Source organism: Staurois parvus, unplaced genomic scaffold (genome assembly GCF_062004578.1).
Source record: "Staurois parvus isolate SC_StPar_1 unplaced genomic scaffold, SC_StPar_1.0 ptg002905l, whole genome shotgun sequence".
In the NCBI taxonomy this organism is placed as follows: domain Eukaryota; kingdom Metazoa; phylum Chordata; class Amphibia; order Anura; family Ranidae; genus Staurois; species Staurois parvus.
The window spans coordinates 110,381-135,570 of NW_028320701.1; the positions used below are offsets into that span (position 1 = coordinate 110,381).

At 48.9% G+C, this 25,190-nt stretch overlaps 1 protein-coding gene across 1 annotated transcript in view; it reads left to right on the forward strand.

Moving 5' to 3' along the window:
• LOC149428942 (syntaxin-binding protein 5-like) overlaps positions 1-22,384 on the forward strand; it is a gene marked incomplete at its 3' end in the record, with an annotated part of 129,434 nt that extends 107,050 nt beyond the window's left edge. The window contains exons 12-13 of the mRNA XM_089666910.1: positions 5,887-5,958; positions 22,319-22,384. Of these exons, the coding sequence (XP_089523036.1) occupies positions 5,887-5,958; positions 22,319-22,384 (138 nt within the window). The remainder of the gene's footprint in view (positions 1-5,886; positions 5,959-22,318) is intronic.
• Between the last annotated feature and the right edge of the window lie 2,806 nt (positions 22,385-25,190).

The window sequence follows — 25,190 nt, forward strand, 5'->3', positions numbered from 1 at the left end:
ACCCCCCTAAAGGGGTAGGACCTCTACTCTGATCCCCTGGGGCGCAAGGCTCCTGATGGGGACAAAGGTTTCCAAATGGGGACAAAGGTTTCCAAATGATCCACCTAGCCAAAAGGCCTGGCAGACCCCTTTCCTTGTGGCTAACCAAAGTCAACCACCAAGTACTAGGTCAGGGAGCTCTCCCAAAGAGAGACCCCCCAGGAACAGGGGAGGAAGGAACCTGATGGCCATGCATCTTTTCCCTATTCTTCAAGGCAGGCCCAAGGACCCACACCCTCCATCCTAGTGAGAAAAAAAAACACACACGTAAGTGAAAGGTGACAAAACAGTGGGAGAAAAATAAATAAGTGGCCATGCAATAGTGCACTAGCTAGGCCCTGAGACCCTTAGCAAAAAAATTGCCCTAGGCTTAGCCCTAAAAGGCGCAGTACAGAAAATGTGTTTGGAACAGTGACTATGTGCACTTTTCACACTTGGGTTCCCACCCCCATGTGTTACTAAGAGCACCCCTGAGGTGACCACTCCCAGAGGGCACTGGTCCACGGACTCTCTGCCTCCCCGATCCCTGGCCAGACAAGGTAGACCCATTCAAATCAGGAGGAACTGGGCCCCTCCAGCTTTCCCGGTGGAATTACTCCCAGGCCCCAACAGCCTGTGGGGGCCTCGGTTTCTCTTCCAGCCGGTACTAACCTTCAGAGCTCTCATCATACCAGCAGGGGTGCTATACAGTCAGCCATCCTTGCCTTAAAGGAAGAATGTCAGCGGAGCGCCCCTACTGGACACTGATAAGAACAGATGCTACACTTGATCTTAGCCAAAAGGCAGGGGCACATTCATGGTGGAACAGAAAAGAACCTTCCCAAAAACTGGTAGCACAAGGCTTGTCAGGAATAAATCCCAGCATTTATATTAGCACAGACACCTTAATACAATCACCGTGAAATGTGTCAAGGCATTCATTGACTGCCAAGTAATTGTTCCTTAGAATACTCCTGGCATAGACATCTATAATGGAGTCGTCCAACTGTGGATGTTTATCCAAAGAGCAGGCACGCCTTGGCTGTGTTCCTGGCTACGCTCTCCAGATGGCATGACCTCCTATGACCAGGAGCATGAGATGATGTAAAGATATGAATGGATCTTCTGGAGCCGACTTCACTCATATTTGCGCAGTCGCTGGTTCTATTGCATCTTTTACAGCTTGCCTGCATTACATGTTTGTACTTCATGTTTATCTATATTTATTTTGATTTTGGGAAGATCTGTGTGGATTAATGTGATGGCTGAACACGAACAGCTAAAAATTATGATAATAAAAAATGATAAACTGTTACCAATGAAAAAAAAATGTTAAAAAATAAACTTCATAACTACTAATATTCCCCAGTAGGGCACACACTGTGTATTTATATAACAGAAGTGGTTAAAACAGCGAGCATGCATTATCTTAAAGGAAAGCTGTACTGACTGACAGACATAGTCTACTATTGATAACCTTCTGAAAATACTGCTTGTCTGAACTTAAAGAAAATCTAAAATTTGGCTGGACATACACTTTAATGGTAAGAAAGCTTAGAGTGCTGACTTTATCTCTGTAACAGAACCGACCCCAGACTGCGCTTGGGAACTTCCGTTAGACTACCGCTTCCCCGTCCGAACACCGACCACAGACACCACAGCAGACCATACAAGACTAGACGACACCAATCTTGAAGTAAACCAGGAAGTAGTTTATTTGAACACAGATACAAGATATATACACTCGGGACAATCCCCCCTTCCTGCATAATGACACAGGGCGGGGCAATCTACATTTAGTAACAAGAGACACACAGGTATTCAAGCTTCACACCAGCAGACAGTATTTCCGTTAGAATACCGCTTCCCCGTCCGAACACGGACCACAGACACTACAGATTTGAAGTAAACCAGGAAATAGACTACTTTATTTTAACACAGATACAAGATATATACATTCAAGGGAACAACCCCCCACCCGCATAATGACACAGGGCGGGACAATCTACCTTTAGTAACAAGAGACACACCAACAGACAGTCCCATCAGGAGGGAGGGCTGCTGGAGACACCCCCCCCCCCCACTAAGCTAATACACATAAACACATACATCCCATAATAGTTTGCTCCCAAGCAAGACACACAATAGAACAATAGGATGCAACCACAACCACATGGCATTAAACAATCAACAACCCTCCACCCCAATATTAGGACAGATCTCCCTGTACCCCTAACAGGCACAGGGTGACTTACACATAATAGGGATATGGGGAGCTGAGACAGGAGTCTCCCCACCTCTCCAAAGTGAGCTGGGTTCCATGGGCCCCCCACCCAAAGTGACTCCTGTCACAATCTCCTTTAGGCTCCAATATTTGCTGCACATCTTGGGTCTCTAACCTGTAGAGGGTTTGCTCTGTGACATTTTCACAGATTTTAGTGGCTCTCCAGTGTTTTGATTGTCTTCGGATGCTTTTATAGATGTACATTCATCAGGAACTCCTTCCTACTACAGAAACAAAAAAAAAAATGCATATAACCCCTATATATGGATTCAAAACATTAGTATTATAATACAGGGTCTATAAAGCCCCAACAGTTTTTGCAGAGCTTAATATATATATATATCAGGGGCGGACTGACCATTTGGAAACTCTGGCACTGCCCGAGGGCCCGGGGTCAGTAGGGGGCCCCATGATATGCCCCTGATACCTTTTTCATAGGCTTTTTTGAGTTTGGGCAAGGACACAGGGGCCCCATGATCCCCTATTGCTCGGGGGCCCCATGAGTTGTCAGTCCGCCCCTGATATATACAGTGGGGATGGAAAGTTTGGGCACCCCAGCTAAAAATTTTTATTAATGTGCATAAAGAAGCCAAGGAAAGATGGAAAAATCTCCAAAAGGCATCAAATTACAGATTAGACATTCTTATAATATGTCAACAAAAGTTAGATTTTATTTCCATCATTTACACTTTCAAAATAACAGAAAACAAAAAAATGGCGTCTGCAAAAGTTTGGGCCCCCTGCAGAGTTAATATCTTGTACTGCCCCCTTTGGCAAGTATCACAGCTTGTAAACGCTTTTTGTAGCCAGCCAAGAGTCTTTCAATTCTTGTTTGAGGTATCTTTGCCCATTCTTCCTTACAAAAGTCTTCCAGTTCTTTGAGATTTCTGGGCTGTCTGTCACGCACGGCTCTTTTAAGGTCTATCCAGAGATTTTCAATTATATTGAGGTCAGGAGATTGTGAAGGCCATGGCAAAACCTTCAGTTTACGCCTCTTGATGTAATCCCCCGTGGATTTCGAGGTGTGTTTAGGATCATTATCCATTTGTAGAAGCCATCCTCTCTTTAACTTCAGCTTTTTCACAGATGGCATCAAGTTACCATCCAAAATTTGCTGAAATTTTATTGAATCCATTTTTCCTTCTACTCGTGAGATGTTCCCTGTGCCACTGGCTGCAACACAACCCCAAAGCATGATTGATCCAACCCCATGCTTAACAGTTGGACAGAGGTTCTTTTCATTCAATTCTGTGCCCCTTCTTCTCCAAACGTACCGTTGCTCATTCCGGCCAAAAAGTTCAATTTTAACCTCATCGGTCCACAGTTTGTTTCCAAAATGCATCAGGCTTGTCTATATGTTCATTTGCAAAGTTCAAACGATGATTTTTGTGGTGAGGACGTAGAAGAGGTTTTCTTCTGATGACTCTTCCATGAAGACCATATTTGTACAAGTATCTCTTTATAGTGGAATAGTGTACCACAACTCCAGTGTCTGCCAGATCTTTCTGGAGGGATCGTGCAGTCAAACGTGGGTTTTGAATTGTTTTCTCACAATCCTGCGAGCTGTTCTGTCTGATATTTTTCTTGGTCTTCCAGATCTTTCTTTAACTTCCACTGTTCCTGATGACTGCCATTTCTTAATTACATTCCGAACAGAGGATATTGACATCTGAAAACGCTTTGCTATCTTCTTATAGCCTTCTCCAGCTTTGTGAGCGTCAACTATTTTCAGTTTCAGTTTTCTAGACAACTGCTTAGAAGAACCCATGGTGCTGATTGTTGGGGCAAGGTCAGATGAGTCTGGGCATTTATAACCTTTGAGATTGACATCACCTGGTCTTCCCAGACGATGATTGAGAACAATCCATGACACTGGCAGGTCTCAGCTTTGCAAAGGGGGCAGTGCATGCTATAAATTCTGCAGGGTGCCCAAACTTTTGCAGACGCCATTTTTTTGTTTTCTGTTATTTTGAAAGTGTAAATGATGGAAATAAAATCTAACTTTTGTTGACATATTATAAGAATGTCTAATCTGTAATTTGATGCCTTTTGGAGATTTTTCCATCTTTCCTTGGCTTCTTTATGCACATTAATACAAATTTTTAAGCTGGGGTGCCCAAACTTTCCATCCCCACTGTATATATATGCAAGATTTAAAGGCAAAAGACTGTTTTCTCGCAATGACAATGTTGTTGCAGGCTACCCTCTGTTATGCTATTTTAATCAATGTTTTGTCCACTGATTTCTGGTACTTCTATTATGACCCCCACAGAGAGTTCCCCTGGCCAAATTCATGACTTTGGTCCCTCATCACCTCAGGAGTGTTTTTAGTTGTCTTATAATCCACATTTGTGATTGAAAGTCCTCATAATAGCCATGACAGGTGTCCCAGGCTGGGAACCTTGCGATCCGGGATCTTTCCTCAAGCAATATGGCAAGCTACTGGAGGGGATGACCGGATGAGCTGCGGAAAGTAAGGCCGCTTTCACATTAAGGGTCTGATCAGGTCCGCCTGTCGGTTTTTCAGGTGGACCTGTCCATTCACCCCTGTGGTCCAGTGGGTTTAAACGGACTTGTGTCCATTTACACCTGACAACCTCCGATCCAGTCTGCTAAAGAAAAACAGAAGGGTATCCGTTGTCCTCTGTTTAGGCACATTTGATCAGAGGACAGTCGGGTGTAAATGGACAGCGGAGTTCATTTACATCGTGCTGCCCATAGAGCAGAGCGGGCTCTGTCCATGTCTACTCTGCAGAAACCGAGCGGGCACAGACCTGTCATCTGCCCACTCTGCTCCTATCAGCGGACAGATCCCCTGCTGGTCAAAACAAAGTCTGGCCTGTTTGAAAGGGGCCTTAGAGTTGAACAACTTCAGTGCTTCAGCTGTGGAGTTTGAGGATTAATTGATCCACAGTGCCTGCAGCTGCAGAGTTCAGTTGTAGAGTTCATTTACTGTTCATTAGGCATATGAATATAGCTCAATTGCCTGGTCATATGTTCACTTTAAAAAGGCCGTTCAAGTTAAAACTGATATTTTAGTCTGGTGAGCTCTTTGTTTTGGGGACCCCACTGGAGAAATCTCCCCATCCTCCTACCTGTTAGATTTTATTGTGTTTGCGCCCACCTTTATGTGTTTTCACTACTTTTTTGCAGTCCCCTTAATGTAAGATAAATTATACATCCAATAGGAAGAGCGTGACTTATATATAATAATGGCCACAGCAGGTGAGCTGGCTCAGAAACCGAAGCAAAGACATCGCACCACTGGAGACCACTAGAGATAAAGGGTTCTTTACAGTAACTCATTGGCACCTACCAGGAATTGGGATACATTTTCGGCCAGACTGACCCTTTCATAGACCTGTTTGTCACTGAGGTATGATAAGTCACCTGTAACCTGTCCGACTATTGACATCCACACTCTTGTTCCCAAAGATCTGTTACCTGATGGTTTTCACGCTGGTGGTGGGTGGTCACCTCGGTCGCTATGAACGTCACATTCTTTCACCGTAGACCTTTGTTTTTCTTTCTTCCCTCTGCCTGCTGCTGCTGCTGATCTGCTGATGTTCTGGCATGCTCCACAGACAACTTTTGCATGCGTGGCCTGTCTAATTTTTACCCAGATTTAACGAAACGGATCCGAACTTCCTATCAGAGTAAGTTCTCGGAGGGTAGAGCTTGGTGCTTGTGTTTGCCTTATATCTTATGAAATGTGTTTTTGTTTCCCTCAAACACATTTCTCCTGCATGGGTCCTTCTGTTGTTGGCTTATGGAACGTATGGAGTTCAGCTGGCAGTTTGCTGGCTTGTGATTTTGTGAACATTGAACTACACCGCACTACTGAGTGATGCCACCATAGAAACATGTCTGCCGTATTTATCAGGATAACTCTGTGCATACACTGTAACCCGTTTGTGACTTGTTTTATGGATGATGTCTGTGCTGATATAAACGTTGTTCTTTGTATACAAATCTTGTATAACTATCTGTTATGTCCTTTGTGATCTGACCTTACGACCTAAACTTTCCCATCCCTTCTCTTCCTGCAAGATGGTCTCCTGTCAAATGTATTAAAGTATATCGAAAGTCAAAACCTTTTTTTTTTTTGTTTCGGATACAGTAAGGCCAAGTTTGCACTAGCTTTGTTAGCAGTGTAACGGAACCGGACCCCGACTGCGCTAGGGTACTTCCGTTAGACTCCCGCTTCCCTGTCCGAACACAGATCCACGGACACCACCGCTGACCATACAAGACTAGACAACACCAGTCTTGTATTAAACCAGGAAATAGACTGCTTTATTTTAACACAGACACAAGATATAAACATTTAAGGCAGCGGTTCTCAACCTGTGGGTCGCGACCCCTTTGGGGGTCGAACGACCTTTTCACAGGGGTCACCTAAGACCATCGGAAAACACATATTTCCGATGGTCTTAGGAACCAAGACACCACTCCTCTATCTGTCTCCAGGCGGGTCCGCCCACATGCAGATACGCCCACATACGAATACATGGCATGATGACATCATCGCGCCAACCCCATCACATACACCCCGTACAAATTCAGGTGTATGTGACAGGGTTGGCGCCATAATGTACTTATGTGGACCAGTCACACATGTGTAAAGAGCAGCTACTGTGTAGAAAGCAGCTGCTGTGTTGAAAGTAGCTACTGTGTTGAAAGCAGCTACTGTGTAGAAAGCAGCTACTGTGTTGAAAGAAGCAGTATTGGAAGTAATAGTAGCAAAATTACAGTTATAAAGTAGCAACGAAAATAGTTTTATGGTTGGGGGTCACCACAACATGAGGAACTGTATTAAAGGGTCACGGCATTAGGAAGGTTGAGAACCACTGAGTTAAGGGAACAACCCACCTCCCTGCATAAGGACACAAGGCGGGGGAAAACCAAATCTAGCAACAAGAAACACATCAGCAGACAGTCCCATCAGGAGGGAGGGCTGCTGGAGACACACACCCCACCAAGCCAATTCACAAACACATACATCCCATAATAGTTTGCTTCCAATCAAGACACACAATAGAACAATGGGACACAACTACATGCCATTAAACAATGACCAACCTCCCACCCCACCTATACATGTCTACACAATATCAGGACATCTCACTCTGCACCCCTAACAGGCACAGGGTGACTTACACATAAGAGGGATATGGGGAGCTGAGACAGGGGTCTCCCCACCTCTTTAAAGTGAGCTGTGTTCCATGGGTCCCCCACCCAAAGTCACTCCCGTCACAAGCAGGCATTAGAAAGGCATTTGGGAAGTGTTTTTTAATGCTCCTCAAACGCCTATGAAAATTCTGCACATGGCCGCACACAGTGCTGTTCACACTGAAGTGTTAGCGTCACGTCATGGCAAAATTGACACCTCATGTCCAGTCAGTAGGAGTTGAAGCCTCCCATTCAAGTCTATGGTGACCTTCCTTAAATGCCTGGCAGGAGGTTGCAAGGCGTTTGCGGAGCGTTAATACCATTAAACTTCATTATAGGCGTTTGTGGTGCAGTTTTAATGCTTAGCAAATTCCTATCAAATGAGCATAGAACACAGAAGTGAGCGCTATAGATAAGCTGCTGTGACACCAATAAAAAGGTACCAAAAACCTTCCAAGATCAATATATCAAAAAATAGGTGTCACCAAACGCCTGTCTAATGCCTGTCAAATGCTATAGGGGCGTTTGACAAGAGTTAGAAATTAGTCAAGTGTGAACGAGCCCTGAAGAATGCATAAGGCTCCATTCAGACCTGTGTGAGTGCATTTATGAGTGGATGTCACTGGTAGGGCAGTCTACTCATTTCAGAGGGCTGACCTACCCACAGGGAAAAAAGTCCCTGACCCCCTTTTTCCTGATGCATAGGGGTGCCATTAAGAATTAATGGACCCCTGTGTGTCTACTGAAGAGTATCGTGTTTGCCTGCGGGTTGGAAATACGTGCAATTTTGAAAGTGTTCCCAGCCCACGATAATGTGAACCTTGCCATAAAACCATCTGTCATCTTTGTCCCTTTAGGCAGGTGTCAGGAATCAGTAGCAGGAATGGCCAGATCTGCGTGGCTATACTCAGGAAAATGAGACTATATATGCTTTAAGCAAGTTTATTGACAGGGAAACAAAACACATCCAAACAACCAAAATACACAGCAAATGTGAAAATGCAAGTGAACCATAAACCAAGTGACAAAAGATCTAACAACCTATAATACAACATAGACAAAGTAAGGAACACAAATCACAGGGCAAAACTGAAAGTGCATGGAACCGATGGGTAGGTATCACATACCTGGTGATGGAGGCCAATGGAGAGAGGGCTTCCCTTGCAGGTAAGTTCCGGACTCCCCTGAGAGTGCGACAGCGGGAGTCTGGCCCAAAGTTGCACAGGTTGCCTGTAGGAGTGCTGGTTGGTGGTCCACTCAGAAGCACAGCTGGTGCACGGAGGTAGGTCTGCAGACAGGAGGCCCTTCCTATGTAAGCCCTTCCGGGATTTAGATGTTTACTGGGTAGTCGGTTCAAGCCAAGGTCAGGTACTAGGTGGGAATCAGAGCGGACGTAGTCAGATGGGATAGCCGAGGTCATACACAGAGGAGCGAGAGAGAGAGTATCCGTAAGCCAAGCCGAGGTCAGATCAGGGGTAAATCAGAGTAGACAGGTCCAGGAGCAAGCCGAGTCGGTAACAGGAAATCACAGGTCAGAATCACAGGAACCAGGAACAGGGTACGGGGAGCTAGAGATCATCCAGCAACTTGAGGAAGTGATGAGCCTCCTTATAAAGGCCGTCTGGCACCAAACTGAGGCTGATGTGACCTTCTGCAGCCATGCGGAGTACTGGCAGAAATGCCAGATCTTCCAGAACTTCTGCCGTGGACAGGACCCTGACAGTAGGGGGAACAAAACCTGGGATCCAGAACAAGGGAGAGCAGATACAAAGCAGTAGGGTACAGAGCAGGATCACAGCTAGCAGTATCTGGCAGCAGGCCAACACTGGAGCAAGAGGCACTACTAGGGGAGGACCTAAATCCTCTTCCAGCAGCCAGCATCAGGTGAAAACTATTTACTGAGATCTGCTCGCTCCTGGGAGACCCTCACTGGTGGACACTAAAATTACAACCAGCCGCCTAGGGAACCACAGTGCCACCAGCCAGCGATCCAGGTCCTGACAGTACAGGCTTCCCTTCACTTCTTGTCTTGTAGACACAATAGAAAATGAAAAATATGCCTTTTTAGGTGCAAAACAATAGATCAAATTTTGAAGCCCCACCCCAATTATAATAATCCTGATACCAGTATATTCCAATGCAATGTCCTTTAGAAGATCAAATGAGGAATCCAACGCATTTTGGGGTCCCAAACTCTCCCCTCCACCCAGGATGGAAAACAATGTACAGTATATGGCCTTTATTAAAGGTAAAATGTTTTGATCAGAATAATATCAAGTACAGAACTGATCAGCAGGTTGTTTTGCATCTTTAGCCCTTGATGAAAGGGGTGAGTTTGAGAGCACAAAATGCATTGGATTCCTCCTTTGATCTTCTACCTGACCTTACATTGGAATATATTTGCATCTGGAATGTTAATTTGCAGTGCGGCACTTCAATTTTGCATCCATTGTTTTGCACTACAAACCAAGGAAATGATGGAATCCTCTGGTGTATAGAAGCTGCCATCCCGGGAATCAGACAGTTTGTACGAACACCACGGCAGTACTAAAGGATAGCAAGACAAATAGGACAACCCCAGACTTCTATGCTACCTATTCCCTTTCCCAAGTCTCTTAGGCAGGTGTCACCACCACAAGTGTCCCCATAGAAAGATCCATTCTGGGGATAACCCAACATTTTGGATTTTCCTTCAGTTTCAGTCTAGGACCAATATAGAGGGGGGGTGGGGATTTCCCTTAGCAGGAACCTAGACAGCAACATAGACCTGACAACGGTTCCAACCCCTCACTACTGTATCCAAAACTAAAAAAAAAAATAACTGTTGGCTTGAAATACGCTTTCATTATTGTGTTGAGGCAACAGAAGCCAGTCCGTAAATGTTAGTGTGGCCATGCGTGGTCAGATTCAGAGTCCCCTGCAAAGGTATGACAGGACTGGCCTTGTAGGAGTTTTCTTTTCTTTATCTGTTGGAAATTCTATGTGTAACAGAACACCAATCCTTAACCTTTATATGGAGGAAGTGTTAATCATGCATATAGTATGTTGCATTCAGCCACTGGTTGAATTTAAGGGTACGTAACAGGTGGATAGAAGGACAAGTAGTTGAAGTTGACTTCCCATAATTCTGGGTGAAACATCTAACCTTAGGGTATCCCTAAGTATCAGAGGGTTGTCATGATACAACAGGTTCTTTTGCCTATCGTCCAGACTACATACAGACACATTCGTGATCGGTATATTGACAATGGTGCCAACATACCTTGGACTATCTACAATACAACATCTTGTAAAATAAGGGACTTTTCATGGCAGTGTTCCATTTGATTACCAAAGATTTATACATTCTCCATGTTCCCACATCAGTGTCAATATATCCAGATTCGAAATACAATAAACCCAACGTGTTTTAAAGAATCACCATCAGGGACTGAAGTCAAGATCTGCCTATATGAGATACGAGTGAAGGAAATGCGTATTTGCTCCCCGGCTGATGCTGAATGTTCGCCCCTCACACAGAAATGATCGGTCTAAGAATGGAATGTTCGGTGTAACACTGAGAAACAGAATAGCAACAACAAATTCAGCAGAAATGCGTCTAACAAATGATGACTGATCTGCATGTTCATGAGGGAAAGAAGGATTTGATCCCCTTCACAAAACATGACTTAGTACTTGGTGGCAAATCCCTTGTTGGCAATCACAGAGGTCAGAAGTTTCCTGGAGTTGGCCCCCAGGTTCGCACACATCTCAGGAGGGATTTTGGCCCACTCCTCTTGGCAGATCCTCTCCAAGTCATTAAGGTTTGGTGGCTGACGTTTGGAAACTCGAACTTTCAGATCCCTCCACAGATTTTCAATCGGATTAAAGTCTGGAGACTGGCTAGGCCACTCCAGGACCTTAATGTGCTTCTTCTTGAGCCGCTCCTTTCTTGCCTTGGCCGTGTGTTTTGGTTCATTGTCATGCTGGAACATCCATCCACAACCCATTTTCAATACCCTGGCTGAGGGAAGAAGGTTCTCACCCAAGATTTGACGGTACATTGCCCCGTCCATCGCCCCTTTGATGCGGTACAGTTGTCCTGTCCCCTTAGCAGAAAAACACCCCCAAATCAGAATGTTTCCACCACCATGTTTCACAGTTGGGATGGTGTTCTTGGGGTCATAGGCAGCATTTCTCCTCCTCCAAACACGGCGAGTTGAGTTGATGCCAAAGAGCTGGATTTTGGTCTCATCTGACCACAACACTTCCCACCAGTCCTCCTCTGCATCATTCAGATGTTCAGTGGCAGACTTCAGACGGGCCTGGACATGGGCTTTCTTGAGCAGAGGGACCTTGCAGGCACTGCAGGATTTCAGTCCTTGTCGGCGGAGTGTGTTACCAATTGTTTTCTTGGTGACGTTTCCTGTAGTTGGCCAACAGGTTTGCACACATCTCGGGAGGGATTTTGGCCCACTCCTTACTCCTTACTTATTTCCCTCATGAACATGCAGATCAGTCATCATTTGTTAGACGCATTTCTGCTGAATTTGTTGTTGCTATTCTGTCTCTCAGTGTTACAATACACCGAACATTCAATTTTTAGACCGACCATTTCTTGTGAGAGGGCAAACATTCAAAATCAGCAGGGGATCAAATACGCATTTCCTTCACTGTATTATGTAAATGAACAATCGATGAAGTATAGTAATGCCGATTTCCAAATCTGAAGATAATATCAGCACTTACAGATAGATGGTGAATCAATTACTTACCAGCCAAATTTAAAAACATGAGAGTATAAAAAATACAGTGAACGCTCCAATGGTCAACAGCTGAACATTCAAGGAAAACACATAAAAGTCCCAAAAATATATATATAAAGAAAATGCAGCGCTGTGTGATGTTACTATATTGCGGGCAGATATAAATAATAAATGAAACGAAAGCAAATAAATCAATAAATCAATAAATAAATCACAGTCCAGTAATGGTGCTCGCTGTTTCCCAGTGCAAAAGTTAGAAATGCGCACTAACCAGAAATGTATTAATAATACACATGTGTATATGATATCATGGAGATTCCCCTCTCATTTCTGGTCTGGTAATGGGCAGGAGCAATATAGTAACATCACATAGCGCTGCAAATTTAAAAACAGCCCCAGTCATAGAACCCAGGGGGTGTCTTTGGGGGCCACGGGAGGAACAGGGTGCACATGAGGGCCCAAGGAGAGCCAAAGCAGAATTGTATGTTGCAACAATATTGATATCAGTTAAACATCCAGCAATCCTCTAGGAACTAATCTGGTAGATCTCCCTAAACTGGATCAGGTGGATCCATGACTATGTATAAATGATCCATAATCATCTTTACCCCCAATTAGTGTAAATATAAAACTTCTAATCTATATAATATTGCAGTAACACAATCACATTGTAAAGTTGCTAATGTTTCTAACTAATGGGATAAAGTGTATCCCCAATAGCCAACACATGGGACAAAGAAGGTTTCATATATAATCCTTCTGACATCCATAGGCCCAATACGATAAAGTGCTGTTACATAAACTATAGTTGAATGTCGTCAATATAACCAAAAGTTCAGATTTACCTTACTCTAGGCACTCTTGAAAAATTTAGTAACAAAAAATAGAAAATTAAAAAAAAAACAGGATGCCCTAAACCAGCAATGGGCAAACTACGGCCCGCGGGCCTTATACGGCCCGGCGGACCTTTTAATCCGGCCCGCGGAGCTATGAGGATCTGTCCCCCTCGACGTATCTGCGCATGTGCCGGAGATCGCCGATCGGCTGCCAATGCCTGAAACTGGCACATGCGCAGATACGTCGAGGGGGACAGATCCTCATAGGAGACAGATTTTCATGCTACACCGGAACGGCACGGGAACACGGCGAGAGGAACGCGCGGAGCAAAGGTAAGTGAATTGACACAGGGGGGACTTGGGGACTTAATATGGGGGATGAATTACTATAGGGGGGATGAATTACTATAGGGGGGATGAATTACTATGGGGGATGAATTACTATGGGGGATGAATTACTATATGGGGGATGAATTACTATGGGGGATGAATTACTATAGGGGGGATGAATTACTATGGGGATGAATTACTATAGGGGGGATGAATTACTATATGGGGGATGAATTACTATGGGGGATGAATTACTATATGGGGGATGAATTACTATGGGGGATGAATTACTATGGGGGATGAATTACTATGGGGGATGAATTACTATAGGGGGGAGGAATTACTATGGGGGATGAATTACTATATGGGGGATGAATTACTATATGGGGGATGAATTACTATATGGGGGATGAATTACTATGGGGGATGAATTACTATATGGGGGATGAATTACTATGGGGGATGAATTACTATATGGGGGATGAATTACTATGGGGGATGAATTACTATATGGGGGATGAATTACTATATGGGGGATGAATTACTATGGGGGATGAATTACTATATGGGGGATGAATTACTATGGGGGATGAATTACTATATGGGGGATGAATTACTATATGGGGGATGAATTACTATGGGGGATGAATTACTATGGGGGATGAATTACTATATGGGGGATTAATTACTATGCTTACTATGGGGGAATATTACTATACTTACTATGGATGACACATACACATCATTCATCTACTCTTGGTCCGGCCCCCGGGTCCAATATATGAACCCATTGCGGCCCTCAAGTCAAAAAGTTTGCCCACCCCTGCCCTAAACCATAAGTAGTGGTGAAATACAAACAACAGGGTTTCAAAAGGATAACCCCCAATAAATGTATACCATTATAACCGACTCACTTGTGAATTACACAAAGTGGTGTCCTCGGAACCAATCATGAACATGTAAAGGGGAGAGAACCAAGGGAAAGAGATCCCATTGGTCAAGGGGTCCCAATGAGGCCAAACCGCGGCTTTAGAAATCATTTCAATCATTTATTGCAAAATATAAAATTACAAAATAATGAAATTACTCTATTCACCGTATGGTCCCCGCTGATACCCTTTCCATCTGAGGTGCCGGGACTTCTCAGCGCTGACTGCCACCTAGGATAACCACGTTGTCTCTAGCCTTCATGTATCTTTCTGTCGGTGGTGGTTGGGTCTGCTATAATTTCATTATTTTGTCATTTTATATTTTGCAATAAATGGTCGAATTGTTTTCTAACAATGAGGTTTGTCCTCATTGGGACCCCTTGACCAATGGGATCTCTTTCCCTTGGTTCTCTGCCCTTTACATACTCTTTGAATTTATCCAGACTGGCCCCTTATACATCCCAATGAGAAAGAAGTAGTACCAGGGGGCAAAACCAGATTCCTCTTATGTACTGTTCCAATATGGAGTACGGTCACGCCAATGCTGTTTTAATAATAGACAGGAAGAAATGAGTGGTACAGGTAGATGCTGCTTATCTCAGGAGGCTCAGTGGTGATAATGAGAAAAAGAGAGGAAGGCGCCTCTAAGTGCAGTATTGACAATTTATTTAGTAAACAATGGAAAATTTGCACTTACAAGAAAAACGGTTAAAAAGACTCATCGTGTGGTGATTAGATCCAGGTGGGACATCCAGCCATCTAGCAGCAAACTATGCCTATAGGATCAGGAAGTAGAGTCCCGGATGTGCCGGTGCATCAAAATGCATTTCGGTGCATGCTCAATAGGCTCCTTCTTCAGTCCACAATGAAGGTGCATGGAAGATCGTGATCTGATCCGGTATTATGGTGATGTGATTCATATAATAGGATTGCGCACTCACCAGATACGCAATCAGACTGCGCATTTATAAAATGCCAATCTCAGAAAACTGGAGGTCCCTTTATGGTCTGGTTTGGTCAGGTATCCACTGCCACACTTGGTACAGCTGCTCTGTGGGTGTTTAAAGCTCACAAGGAGCCCCAAAAAGAGGAGGCCAGATAGTGTATTATCCTTTAAACAGGAGGTGTTTATTCGAAATGTACAGCACAAAAAGTGAGGGAAACAAAAACACTGACCATCTGGTGTGCCCCCTATGATTATGTGCCGTTGCACGAAACGCATCAGGGAGGAGCTACAGCATTGTGACGTCACGCCACCGGCGCCACGTGGGCCCCGGCGGCCATCTTTAAAATCATCAGATGGTCAGTGTTTTTGTTTTCCTCACTTTTTTGTGCTGTACATTTGGAATAAACACCTCCTCCATCCCTTGCCTTTCTCCTTCTCTGGTCCCATCTCCCTATACTATCAGAGTTCCCATGTACCATCATGGCCCCCGTTTACCATCAGAGCCCTTTTTACCATCAGAGCCCTCTTTACCATCAGTGCCCCCCTTTAACCTCAGAGTCCCCACTTACAGAAAAAGCCTGTTAGTGCTCCCAGGTGTGACCAGAGGTGTGTGACTGACGCAGGGAAACGCAGACTTCAGATATGTGATAAACAATATAATTTATTAACACTAACAATACAAACATAAACGCAGTGCAATACTAAACATAATACAGTGCAAACAAACCAAACCAAACCACCCACAGATAACAGTACATACAAGCAAGCGTCGTCAGGCAGGCTGGGTCAATATCAATTGGGCAGGTAGGTACAGGGGGAGCAAGCGGAGATTGGTCGGGGTCACAGGCCAGGTTCAGCAGGTAGCTAGCAGCGTAGTACAGAGGGTCAGGCAGAGGGATGGTCAGGGTCACAAGCCAGGGATCAGAACAGGTAGCAGGCAGCGTAGTACAGAGAGTCAGGCAGAGGGATGGTCAGGCAAGCCAGGGATCAGAGCAGGGTCAGCAGAGAATCAGCCAGGAACAGAGAGCAGGAACAGGATACAGGGCCCAAGAGAAACACAACACCAAGGCAGAGTCTGCAAGTCTGGCCATCCCTTAAATACCCCAGCATAATCAGTTCCAGGTGTTAGCTGGCTGCAAAGTTGAGTCTCTGATTGCTGGGAGCACCCGCTGGCCAGCCCTGGTACTGCAGATCAAAAGGCAGGTGAGTCCCACCATTGCTGGCTAGTCCATTCCTGACAGTACCCCCCCCTCAAGGAGCAGCCTCAGGACGCTCCAAACAGTCCTAGCTGGGCAAAATGTTCCACCGCCCGGGTCTGGTAACTGGCGGGATATCAAAGACTGGCACACCGGGCAGGACTCCGGGCAGCGGCACACCGGGCAGGACTCCGGGCAGCGGCACACCGGGCAGGGGCACATCGGGCAAGGGCACACCGGGCAGAGGCACATCGGGCTGGACTCCGGGCAGAGGCACATCGGGCTGGACTCCGGGCAGAGGCACATCGGGCTGGACTCCGGGCAGAGGCACATCGGGCTGGACTCCGGGCAGAGGCACATCGGGCTGGACTCCGGGCAGAGGCACATCGGGCTGGACTCCGGGCAGAGGCACATCGGGCTACCGGGCGAGGCGGCAGGCACCGGGCCACCGGGCAGGGCGGCAGGCACCGGGCCACCGGGCGGGGCGACAGGCATCGGGCCCCCAGGAGGGGCGACAGGCATCGGGCCCCCAGGCGGGGCGACAGGCATCGGGCCCCCAGGCGGGGCGACAGGTCTCGGGCCCTCAGGCGGAGCGGCGGGCGCCGGACCCCCAGATGGAGTGACAGGTCTCGGGCCCCCAGGCGGAGCGACAGGTCTCGGGCCCCCAGGCGGAGCGGCGGGCGCCGGACCCCCAGATGGAGCGACAGGTCTCGGGCCCCCAGGCGGAGCGGCGGGCGCCGGACCCCCAAGTGGAGCGACAGGTCTCGGGCCCCCAGGCGGAGCGACAGGTCTCGGGCCCTCAGGCGGAGCGGCGGGCGCCGGACCCCCAGATGGAGCGACAGGTCTCGGGCCCTCAGGCGGAGCGACAGGTCTCGGGCCCTCAGGCGGAGCGGCGGGCGCCGGACCCCCAGATGGAGCGACAGGTCTCGGGCCCTCAGGCGGAGCGGCGGGCGCCGGACCCCCAGGTGGAGCGACAGGTCTCGGGCCCCCAGGCGGAGCGACAGGTTTCGGGCCCTCAGGCGGAGCGGCGGGCGCCGGACCCCCAGATGGAGCGACAGGTCTCGGGCCCTCAGGCGGAGCGGCGGGCGCCGGACCCCCAGGTGGAGCAACAGGTCTCGGGCCCTCAGGCGGAGCGGCGGGCGCCGGACCCCCAGGTGGAGCGACAGGTCTCAGGCCCCTGGGCGGAGCAACAGGTCTGGGGCCCCCAGACGAAGCGGCGGGCACCGAGTCACCAGGCACGACAGTGGGCACCGAGTCGTCTGGCAAGACTGCGGGCACCGAGTTGTCTGGCAAGACTGCGGGCACCGAGTCAACTGGCAAGACTGCGGGCATCGAGTCGTCTGGCAAGACTGCGGGCACCGAGTCGTCTGGCAAGACTGCGGGCACCGAGTCGTCTGGCAAGACTGCGGGCATCGAGTCGTCTGGCAAGACTGCGGGCACCGAGTCGTCTGGCAAGACTGCGGGCACCGAGTCGTCTGGCAAGACTGCGGGCACCGAGTCAACTGGCGGAACAGCGGGCATCGAGTCAACTGGCGGAACAGCGGGCATCGAGTCAACTGGCGGGACTGCGGGCACCGAGTCGTCTGGCAAGACTGCGGGCACCGAGTCGTCTGGCAAGACTGCGGGCACCGAGTCGTCTGGCGGAACAGCGGGCATCGAGTCAACTGGCGGAACAGCGGGCATCGAGTCAACTGGCGGGACTGCGGGCACCGAGTCGTCTGGCAAGACTGCGGGCACCGAGTCGTCTGGCAAGACTGCGGGCACCGAGTCGTCTGGCGGAACAGCGGGCATCGAGTCAACTGGCAAGACTGCGGGCACCGAGTCGTCTGGCAAGACTGCGGGCACCGAGTCGTCTGGCAAGACTGCGGGCACCGAGTCATCTGGCAAGACTGCGGGCACCGAGTCGTCTGGCATGACTGCGGGCACCGAGTCAACTGGCGGAACAGCGGGCACCGAGTCAACTGGCGGAACAGCAGGCATCGAGTCAACTGGCGGAACAGCGGGCACCGAGTCGTCTGGCAAGACTGCGGGCACCGAGTCGTCTGGCGGAACAGCGGGCATCGAGTCAACTGGCAAGACTGCGGGCACCGAGTCGTCTGGCAAGACTGCGGGCACCGAGTCGTCTGGCAAGACTGCGGGCACCGAGTCGTCTGGCAAGACTGCGGGCACCGAGTCGTCTGGCAAGACTGCGGGCACCGAGTCGTCTGGCATGACTGCGGGCACCGAGTCAACTGGTGGAACAGCGGGCACCGAGTCAACTGGCGGAACAGCGGGCATCGAGTCAACTGGCGGGACTGCGGGCACCGAGTCGTCTGGCAAGACTGCGGGCACCGAGTCGTCTGGCGGAACAGCGGGCATCGAGTCAACTGGCAAGACTGCGGGCACCGAGTCGTCTGGCAAGACTGCGGGCACCGAGTCGTCTGGCAAGACTGCGGGCACCGAGTCGTCTGGCAAGACTGCGGGCATCGAGTCAACTGGCGGAACAGCGGGCACCGAGTCGTCTGGCAAGACTGCGGGCACCGAGTCGTCTGGCAAGACTGCGGGCACCGAGTCGTCTGGCAAGACTGCGGGCACCGAGTCGTCTGGCAAGACTGCGGGCACCGAGTCGTCTGGCGGAACAGCGGGTATCGAGTCAACTGGCGGAACAGCGGGCATCGAGTCAACTGGCGGAACAGCGGGCACCGAGTCGTCTGGCAAGACTGCGGGCACCGAGTCGTCTGGCAAGACTGCGGGCACCGAGTCGTCTGGCAAGACTGCGGGCACCGAGTCGTCTGGCAAGACTGCGGGCACCGAGTCGACTGGTGGAACAGCGGGCACCGAGTCGTCTGGCAAGACAGTGGGCTCCGAGTCAACAGGCACGACAGTGGGCACCGGGTCATCAGGTATCGGATTGTCTGGCTCGACAGCGGGCATCGGGTCACCAGGTATGACAGCGGGCACTGGGTCACCAGGCATCAGGTCATTTGGCTTGCCAGCGGGCACCGCGTCATCTGGCAAGGCAGTGGGCACCGGGTCACCAGGTATGACAGCGGGCTCTGAGTCAATTGGCACAACAGCGGGCACTGGATCAGGTACCGGATCATCTGGATCAACAGCGGGCATCGAGTCAACTGGCCTAATAGGATCGTCGGGCTGGATCAGTTCATCATGCTGAGTAGCGGCATCAGGCTGAAGAGAGGCATCCGGCTGAAGAGAGGCATCCGGCTGAAGAGAGGCATCCGGCTGAAGAGAGGCATCCGGCTGAAGAGAGGCATCAGGCTGAGTACAGGCATCAGGCTGAGTAGAGGCATCAGGCTGAGTAGAGGCTTCAGGCTGAGTAGAGGCTTCAGGCTGAGTAGAGGCTTCAGGCCGAGTAGAGGCTTCAGGCTGAGTCACGGAAGGCAGGTTCACCGGTTTGGATACTGGCAGGATGGTATTGGTTGGAAAGAATTTTCGCTTTTTTCTGGTTTTAACTACTGGAGCACTGCAAGTAAACGCAGGTCTGCAAACGAATGGAGCAGCTGGAGACAGAGAAGAGCTGGAGGATGGAACAGGAGAGGGAGCAGTTGCTACAGAGGGCTTTTTTACAGGGTTAAAGGCAGGATAGGTGCAGCGAGTGGGAACAGGGTACTGACATGCGGTAGATAGCCAAGTATACTGGGCTGTAACTGGAGGAGCTGGTGGGAATACAGGAGTAGAGTTAGAAGCAGGACTGGGTCTTTGTAAGCTGACTGAGGCTGGGTGCAACAAGTCTGTCCATGTCTGCAGTATGGGTTGAACAAAGCTGAGCTTACACAAAGCCTGTCTGGTCAATGACTGCACTGCGTTTATACAATCTCTTAGTGTCTGTGGTGAACATGTGGAATAACGCTCCAGAAAGTAATCCACATCATCCTCTAATAACCACACCAGGGACTCTACCTGGTCTGCACTAAATGGTGGCAAAAATTCATCCCTGCATTTGGGGGAACCAGATGAAACCAACTCAGCACAAACCTCAATCAAAGGCTGCACCTCAGAGAACTCTGTGCCCTGATCTACTAGAACATGAGCGAGCCGTATACATTCTAGCAGTTCATCCCGGGGATACTCCTTCAGAGTTTGATAAGCATACTCCCTGTCATCAAACACTAGCAGAGATAAATACACAACCTCATCCAGATCCATCCTTCCCAGCAACAAGCCAAGATGGCTTCCCTGTGCAGCCACTTCTGGTCAGGATTGGCCTTGGTGTAATGTCAGGGCTCCCAGGTGTGACCAGAGGTGTGTGACTGACGCAGGGAAACGCAGACTTCAGATATGTGATAAACAATATAATTTATTAACACTAACAATACAAACATAAACGCAGTGCAATACTAAACATAATACAGTGCAAACAAACCAAACCAACCACCCACAGATAACAGTACATACAAGCAAGCGTCGTCAGGCAGGCCGGGTCAATATCAATTGGGCAGGTAGGTACAGGGGGAGCAAGCGGAGATTGGTCGGGGTCACAGGCCAGGTTCAGCAGGTAGCTAGCAGCGTAGTACAGAGGGTCAGGCAGAGGGATGGTCAGGGTCACAAGCCAGGGATCAGAACAGGTAGCAGGCAGCGTAGTACAGAGGGTCAGGCAGAGGGATGGTCAGACAAGCCAGGGATCAGAGCAGGGTCAGCAGAGAATCAGCCAGGAACAGAGAGCAGGAACAGGATACAGGGCCCAAGAGAAACACAACACCAAGGCAGAGTCTGCAAGTCTGGCCATCCCTTAAATACCCCAGCATAATCAGTTCCAGGTGTTAGCTGGCTGCAAAGTTGAGTCTCTGATTGCTGGGAGCACCCGCTGGCCAGCCCTGGTACTGCAGATCAAAAGGCAGGTGAGTCCCACCATTACTGGCTAGTCCATTCCTGACAAAGCCCTCCAGCTGTGCTGGAGCTGTGCATGGCAGAGAAGGAGAGGAGGAAAGCAGAGAACAGGTGTGTCTTGACCGAGAAGGCAGAGAGGAGTAAAGATGGAGACTGAAGCAGAATAGAACATCTACACTGGAGAGGAGGGGAGAGATTGTCGGGGAAGAAAGTGCAGCTGCAGCCGGCGCAAAGAGATCTAACCTATCAGATGAGAGCCAGCTTGCCAGGGAGTCGAGATTGGTGCGGCAGCACCCTGTACACAGTGCCAGCCCGCACATGTTTCCCTTAGTGAGAGACCCGGAAGCACTTGAAACCGAGTTTGAGGGAGGAGAGCAAAACACCGCGGGGGAGAGGAACAGGGGAATGGTGAGGGTGATTGGTGCACAGGTCTGGGACATGGAGCCCCTGTGCTGCCTGTGCTGCCTTATAGTGGCTCCGGCTTTACCAGTGACTCGCCCCCAGATTATTTCCACTCGACAAATGCGAGCAGGAGAGTGGAAATTTTAAGGCCTGCCTTAGACCCCAGTGACACCGTCTGCTCCTCAGTGTCGGTGTACAGGAAAAGCATCAGAACAAAGCACAGATAATCATCGCCCTCTTACCACGCAGGCAGGTTTTCTGGAGACTCGCCATTGTTTTATCACCTAAGTAGCAACGTCTAACAAATAGGTTTAATCTTCCGTGATTCGTAAATGTTTACTGCTTTCGGCTTCAATTGATGTCACCTTAAAATCTATTGCAGCCTGCTTTCGTCTGCCAGCATTGGAGGAGGACCTGCTCCCCGAGACAAGACTCGAATTGTGATTAGCTGAACGTTACCTTATTTTCTGCAAACATGTGAAAAGAAAAGAGTGATTTCTTGTGTACGGGGGGGCTGCAGTGCGGTGGGGAATGTGACGTTAAACTACTCAGAGCAGAAAAGTTCTCTAGGGGGCACTTCAAAGTGCTGCAGCTCGCAACATCATTATTCTAATGGGAATGTTTTACTTTCAGGTCTGCAAGAACTTACAGACAGCCCCGTGTCCCTGGACCTGGATCGCTGCAAGTCTCCAACTTCAGGTACGTGTGATGGAATGTGAGCATCTGTGCCGCCATATCTGTGGTCGGTCTACGCTGGGGGGGGGCATCATATCTCTGGGGATAGACGCTGTCAAGATGGGATTTGCACTGCCATATCGGGGGAATAGAGAAATCGGGAGTCTGCACTTGCGGAGCATCCGATCCCAGGGGAATCTGTCATATGTGAGGGGTTCTGTGCTCCATATCTCAGATAGGGGAGGGTGATATGGCGTACACAGCTTCATATTGAGGAGGATCTGTGCTGTCATATCTAAAAGGGGTCAGTCTGTGCTGGGGAACATCATATCTCAGGGGATCTACACTGTCATATGTTAGGAGGGGGGTTGTGCTGCCATATTGGGAATAGGGAAAGAGAGGTCTGCACTTGGGGAGAATCATATCTCAGGGAAACCATATTGAGGAGGATCTGTGCTGGGGGGAAGGATCATATCTCAGGGGATCTACACTGTCATATGTTAGGAGGGGGTTTGCACTGCCATATCGGGGGAATAGAGAAAGGGGGGGTCTGCACTTGGGGAGCATCTGATCCCAGGGGAATCTGTTATATGTGAGGGGTTCTGTGCTCCATATCTCAGATAGGGGAGGGTGATATGGCGTACACCGCTTCATATTGAGGAGGATCTGTGCTGTCATATCTAAAGGGGGTCAGTCAGTGCTGGGGGAGCATCATATCTCAGGGGATCTACACTGTCATATGTTAGGAGGGGGGTTGTGCTGCCATATTTGGGGAATAGGGAAAGAGAGGTCTGCATTTGGGGAGAATCATATCTCAGGGTAATCATATTGAGGAGGATCTGTGCTGGGGGGTAGCATCATATCTCAGGGGAATCATATTGAGGAGGATCTGTGCTGGGGGTAGCATCATATCTCAGGGGAACCATATTGAGGAGGATCTGTGCTGGGGGGTAGCATCATATCTCAGGGGAATCATATTGAGGAGGATCTGTGCTGGGGGGGGGGGTAGGATCATATCTCAGGGGGATCATATTTTGGAGGATCTGTGCTGGGGGGTAGCATCATATCTCAGGGGAACCATATTGAGGAGGATCTGTGCTGGGGGGGGGGGGGGGTAGCATCATATCTCAGGGGAACCATATTGAGGAGGATCTGTGCTGGGGGGTAGCATCATATCTCAGGGGAACCATATTGAGGAGGATCTGTGTTGGGGGGAAGGATCATATCTCAGGGGAATCATATTGAGGAGGATCTGTGTTGGGGGGTAGCATCATATCTCAGGGGAATCATATTGAGGAGGATCTGTGCTGGGGGGTAGCATCATATCTCAGGGGAACCATATTTGAGGAGGATCTGTGTTGGGGGGAAGGATCATATCTCAGGGGAATCATATTGAGAAGGATCTGTGTTGGGGGGTAGCATCATATCTCAGGGGAATCATATTGAGGAGTATCTGTATTGGGGAGTAGCATCATATCTCAGGGGAATCATACTGAGGAGGATCTGTGCTGGGGGGTAGGATCATATCTCAGGGGAATCATATTGAGGAGGATCTGTGTTGGGGGGTAGCATCATATCTCAGGGGAATCATATTGAGGAGGATCTGTATTGGGGAGTAGCATCATATCTCAGGGGAACCATATTGAGGAGGATCTGTGCTGGGGGGGTAGCATCATATCTCAGGGGAATCATATTGAGGAGGATCTGTATTGGGGAGTAGCATCATATCTCAGGGGAACCATATTGAGGAGGATCTGTGCTGGGGGGTAGCATCATATCTCAGGGGAACCATATTGAGGAGGATCTGTATTGGGGGGTAGCATCATATCTCAGGGGAATCATATTGAGGAGGATCTGTATTGGGGGGGGGGGTAGCATCATATCTCAGGGGAATCATATTGTGGAGGATCTGTGCTGGGGGGGTAGCATCATATCTCAGGCAATCTGTCATATATGAGGAGGGGAGCATGGTTTGTGCCACCATATCTGAGGGTTGGTCTATGCTGGGAGGGGGGGGGTACTATGATATCTCAGGGCATTTACATGTGTGATGGATTCTGTGCTGCCATATGGGAAGGAGGGGGGGGGGGGGGTTACACTGACATATCTGGGATGAGGGCCTCAGTCATACCTGGTGGGACTGGCCTACACTGGGAAGTATCGTATCTCCGGGAATCTGCACTCTCATATGTTTGGGGGGGGAAGTCTGTGCGTCCATATGAGGGAGGCGGTCTATATTGTCACTGTCATATTTGAAAGGGGTCTGTGTCTGGGGGGGGGGCTGTGTTATATCCGGGAGTCAGACTGCGCTATCATATCTGGGGGTCTGTGTTATCATATCTGACGGTGGTCTGTGTTGTCATATCTGAGGGGGTCTATGTTGTAATTTATGAGGGGGGAGGTCTGTGATGTCATATCTGAGGGGGGGGTCTGTAATGTCATATCTGAGGGGGGGAGGTCTGTGATGTCATATCTGAGGGGGCCTTAATTATCATATTTGATGGGGAGGTCTGTGTTGTCATATTTGATGGGGAGGTCTGTGTTGTCATATTTGATGGGGAGGTCTGTGTTGTCATATTTGATGGGGAGGTCTGCGTTGTCATATCTGAGGGGAGTCTGTTATATCATATTCAGGGTGGGGGTCTACGTTGTCATATCTGGGCATGTCTGTGTTGTCATACCTGATGGGGGGAGGTCTGTGTTCTCATATTTAATGGGGGGGGGTCTGTGTTATCATATCTGGGGGGGGGGGTCTGTGTTGTGATACCTGATGGGGGGGTCTGTGTTATCATATCTGATGGCGGTATGTGTTATATCTGAAGAGGGGGTC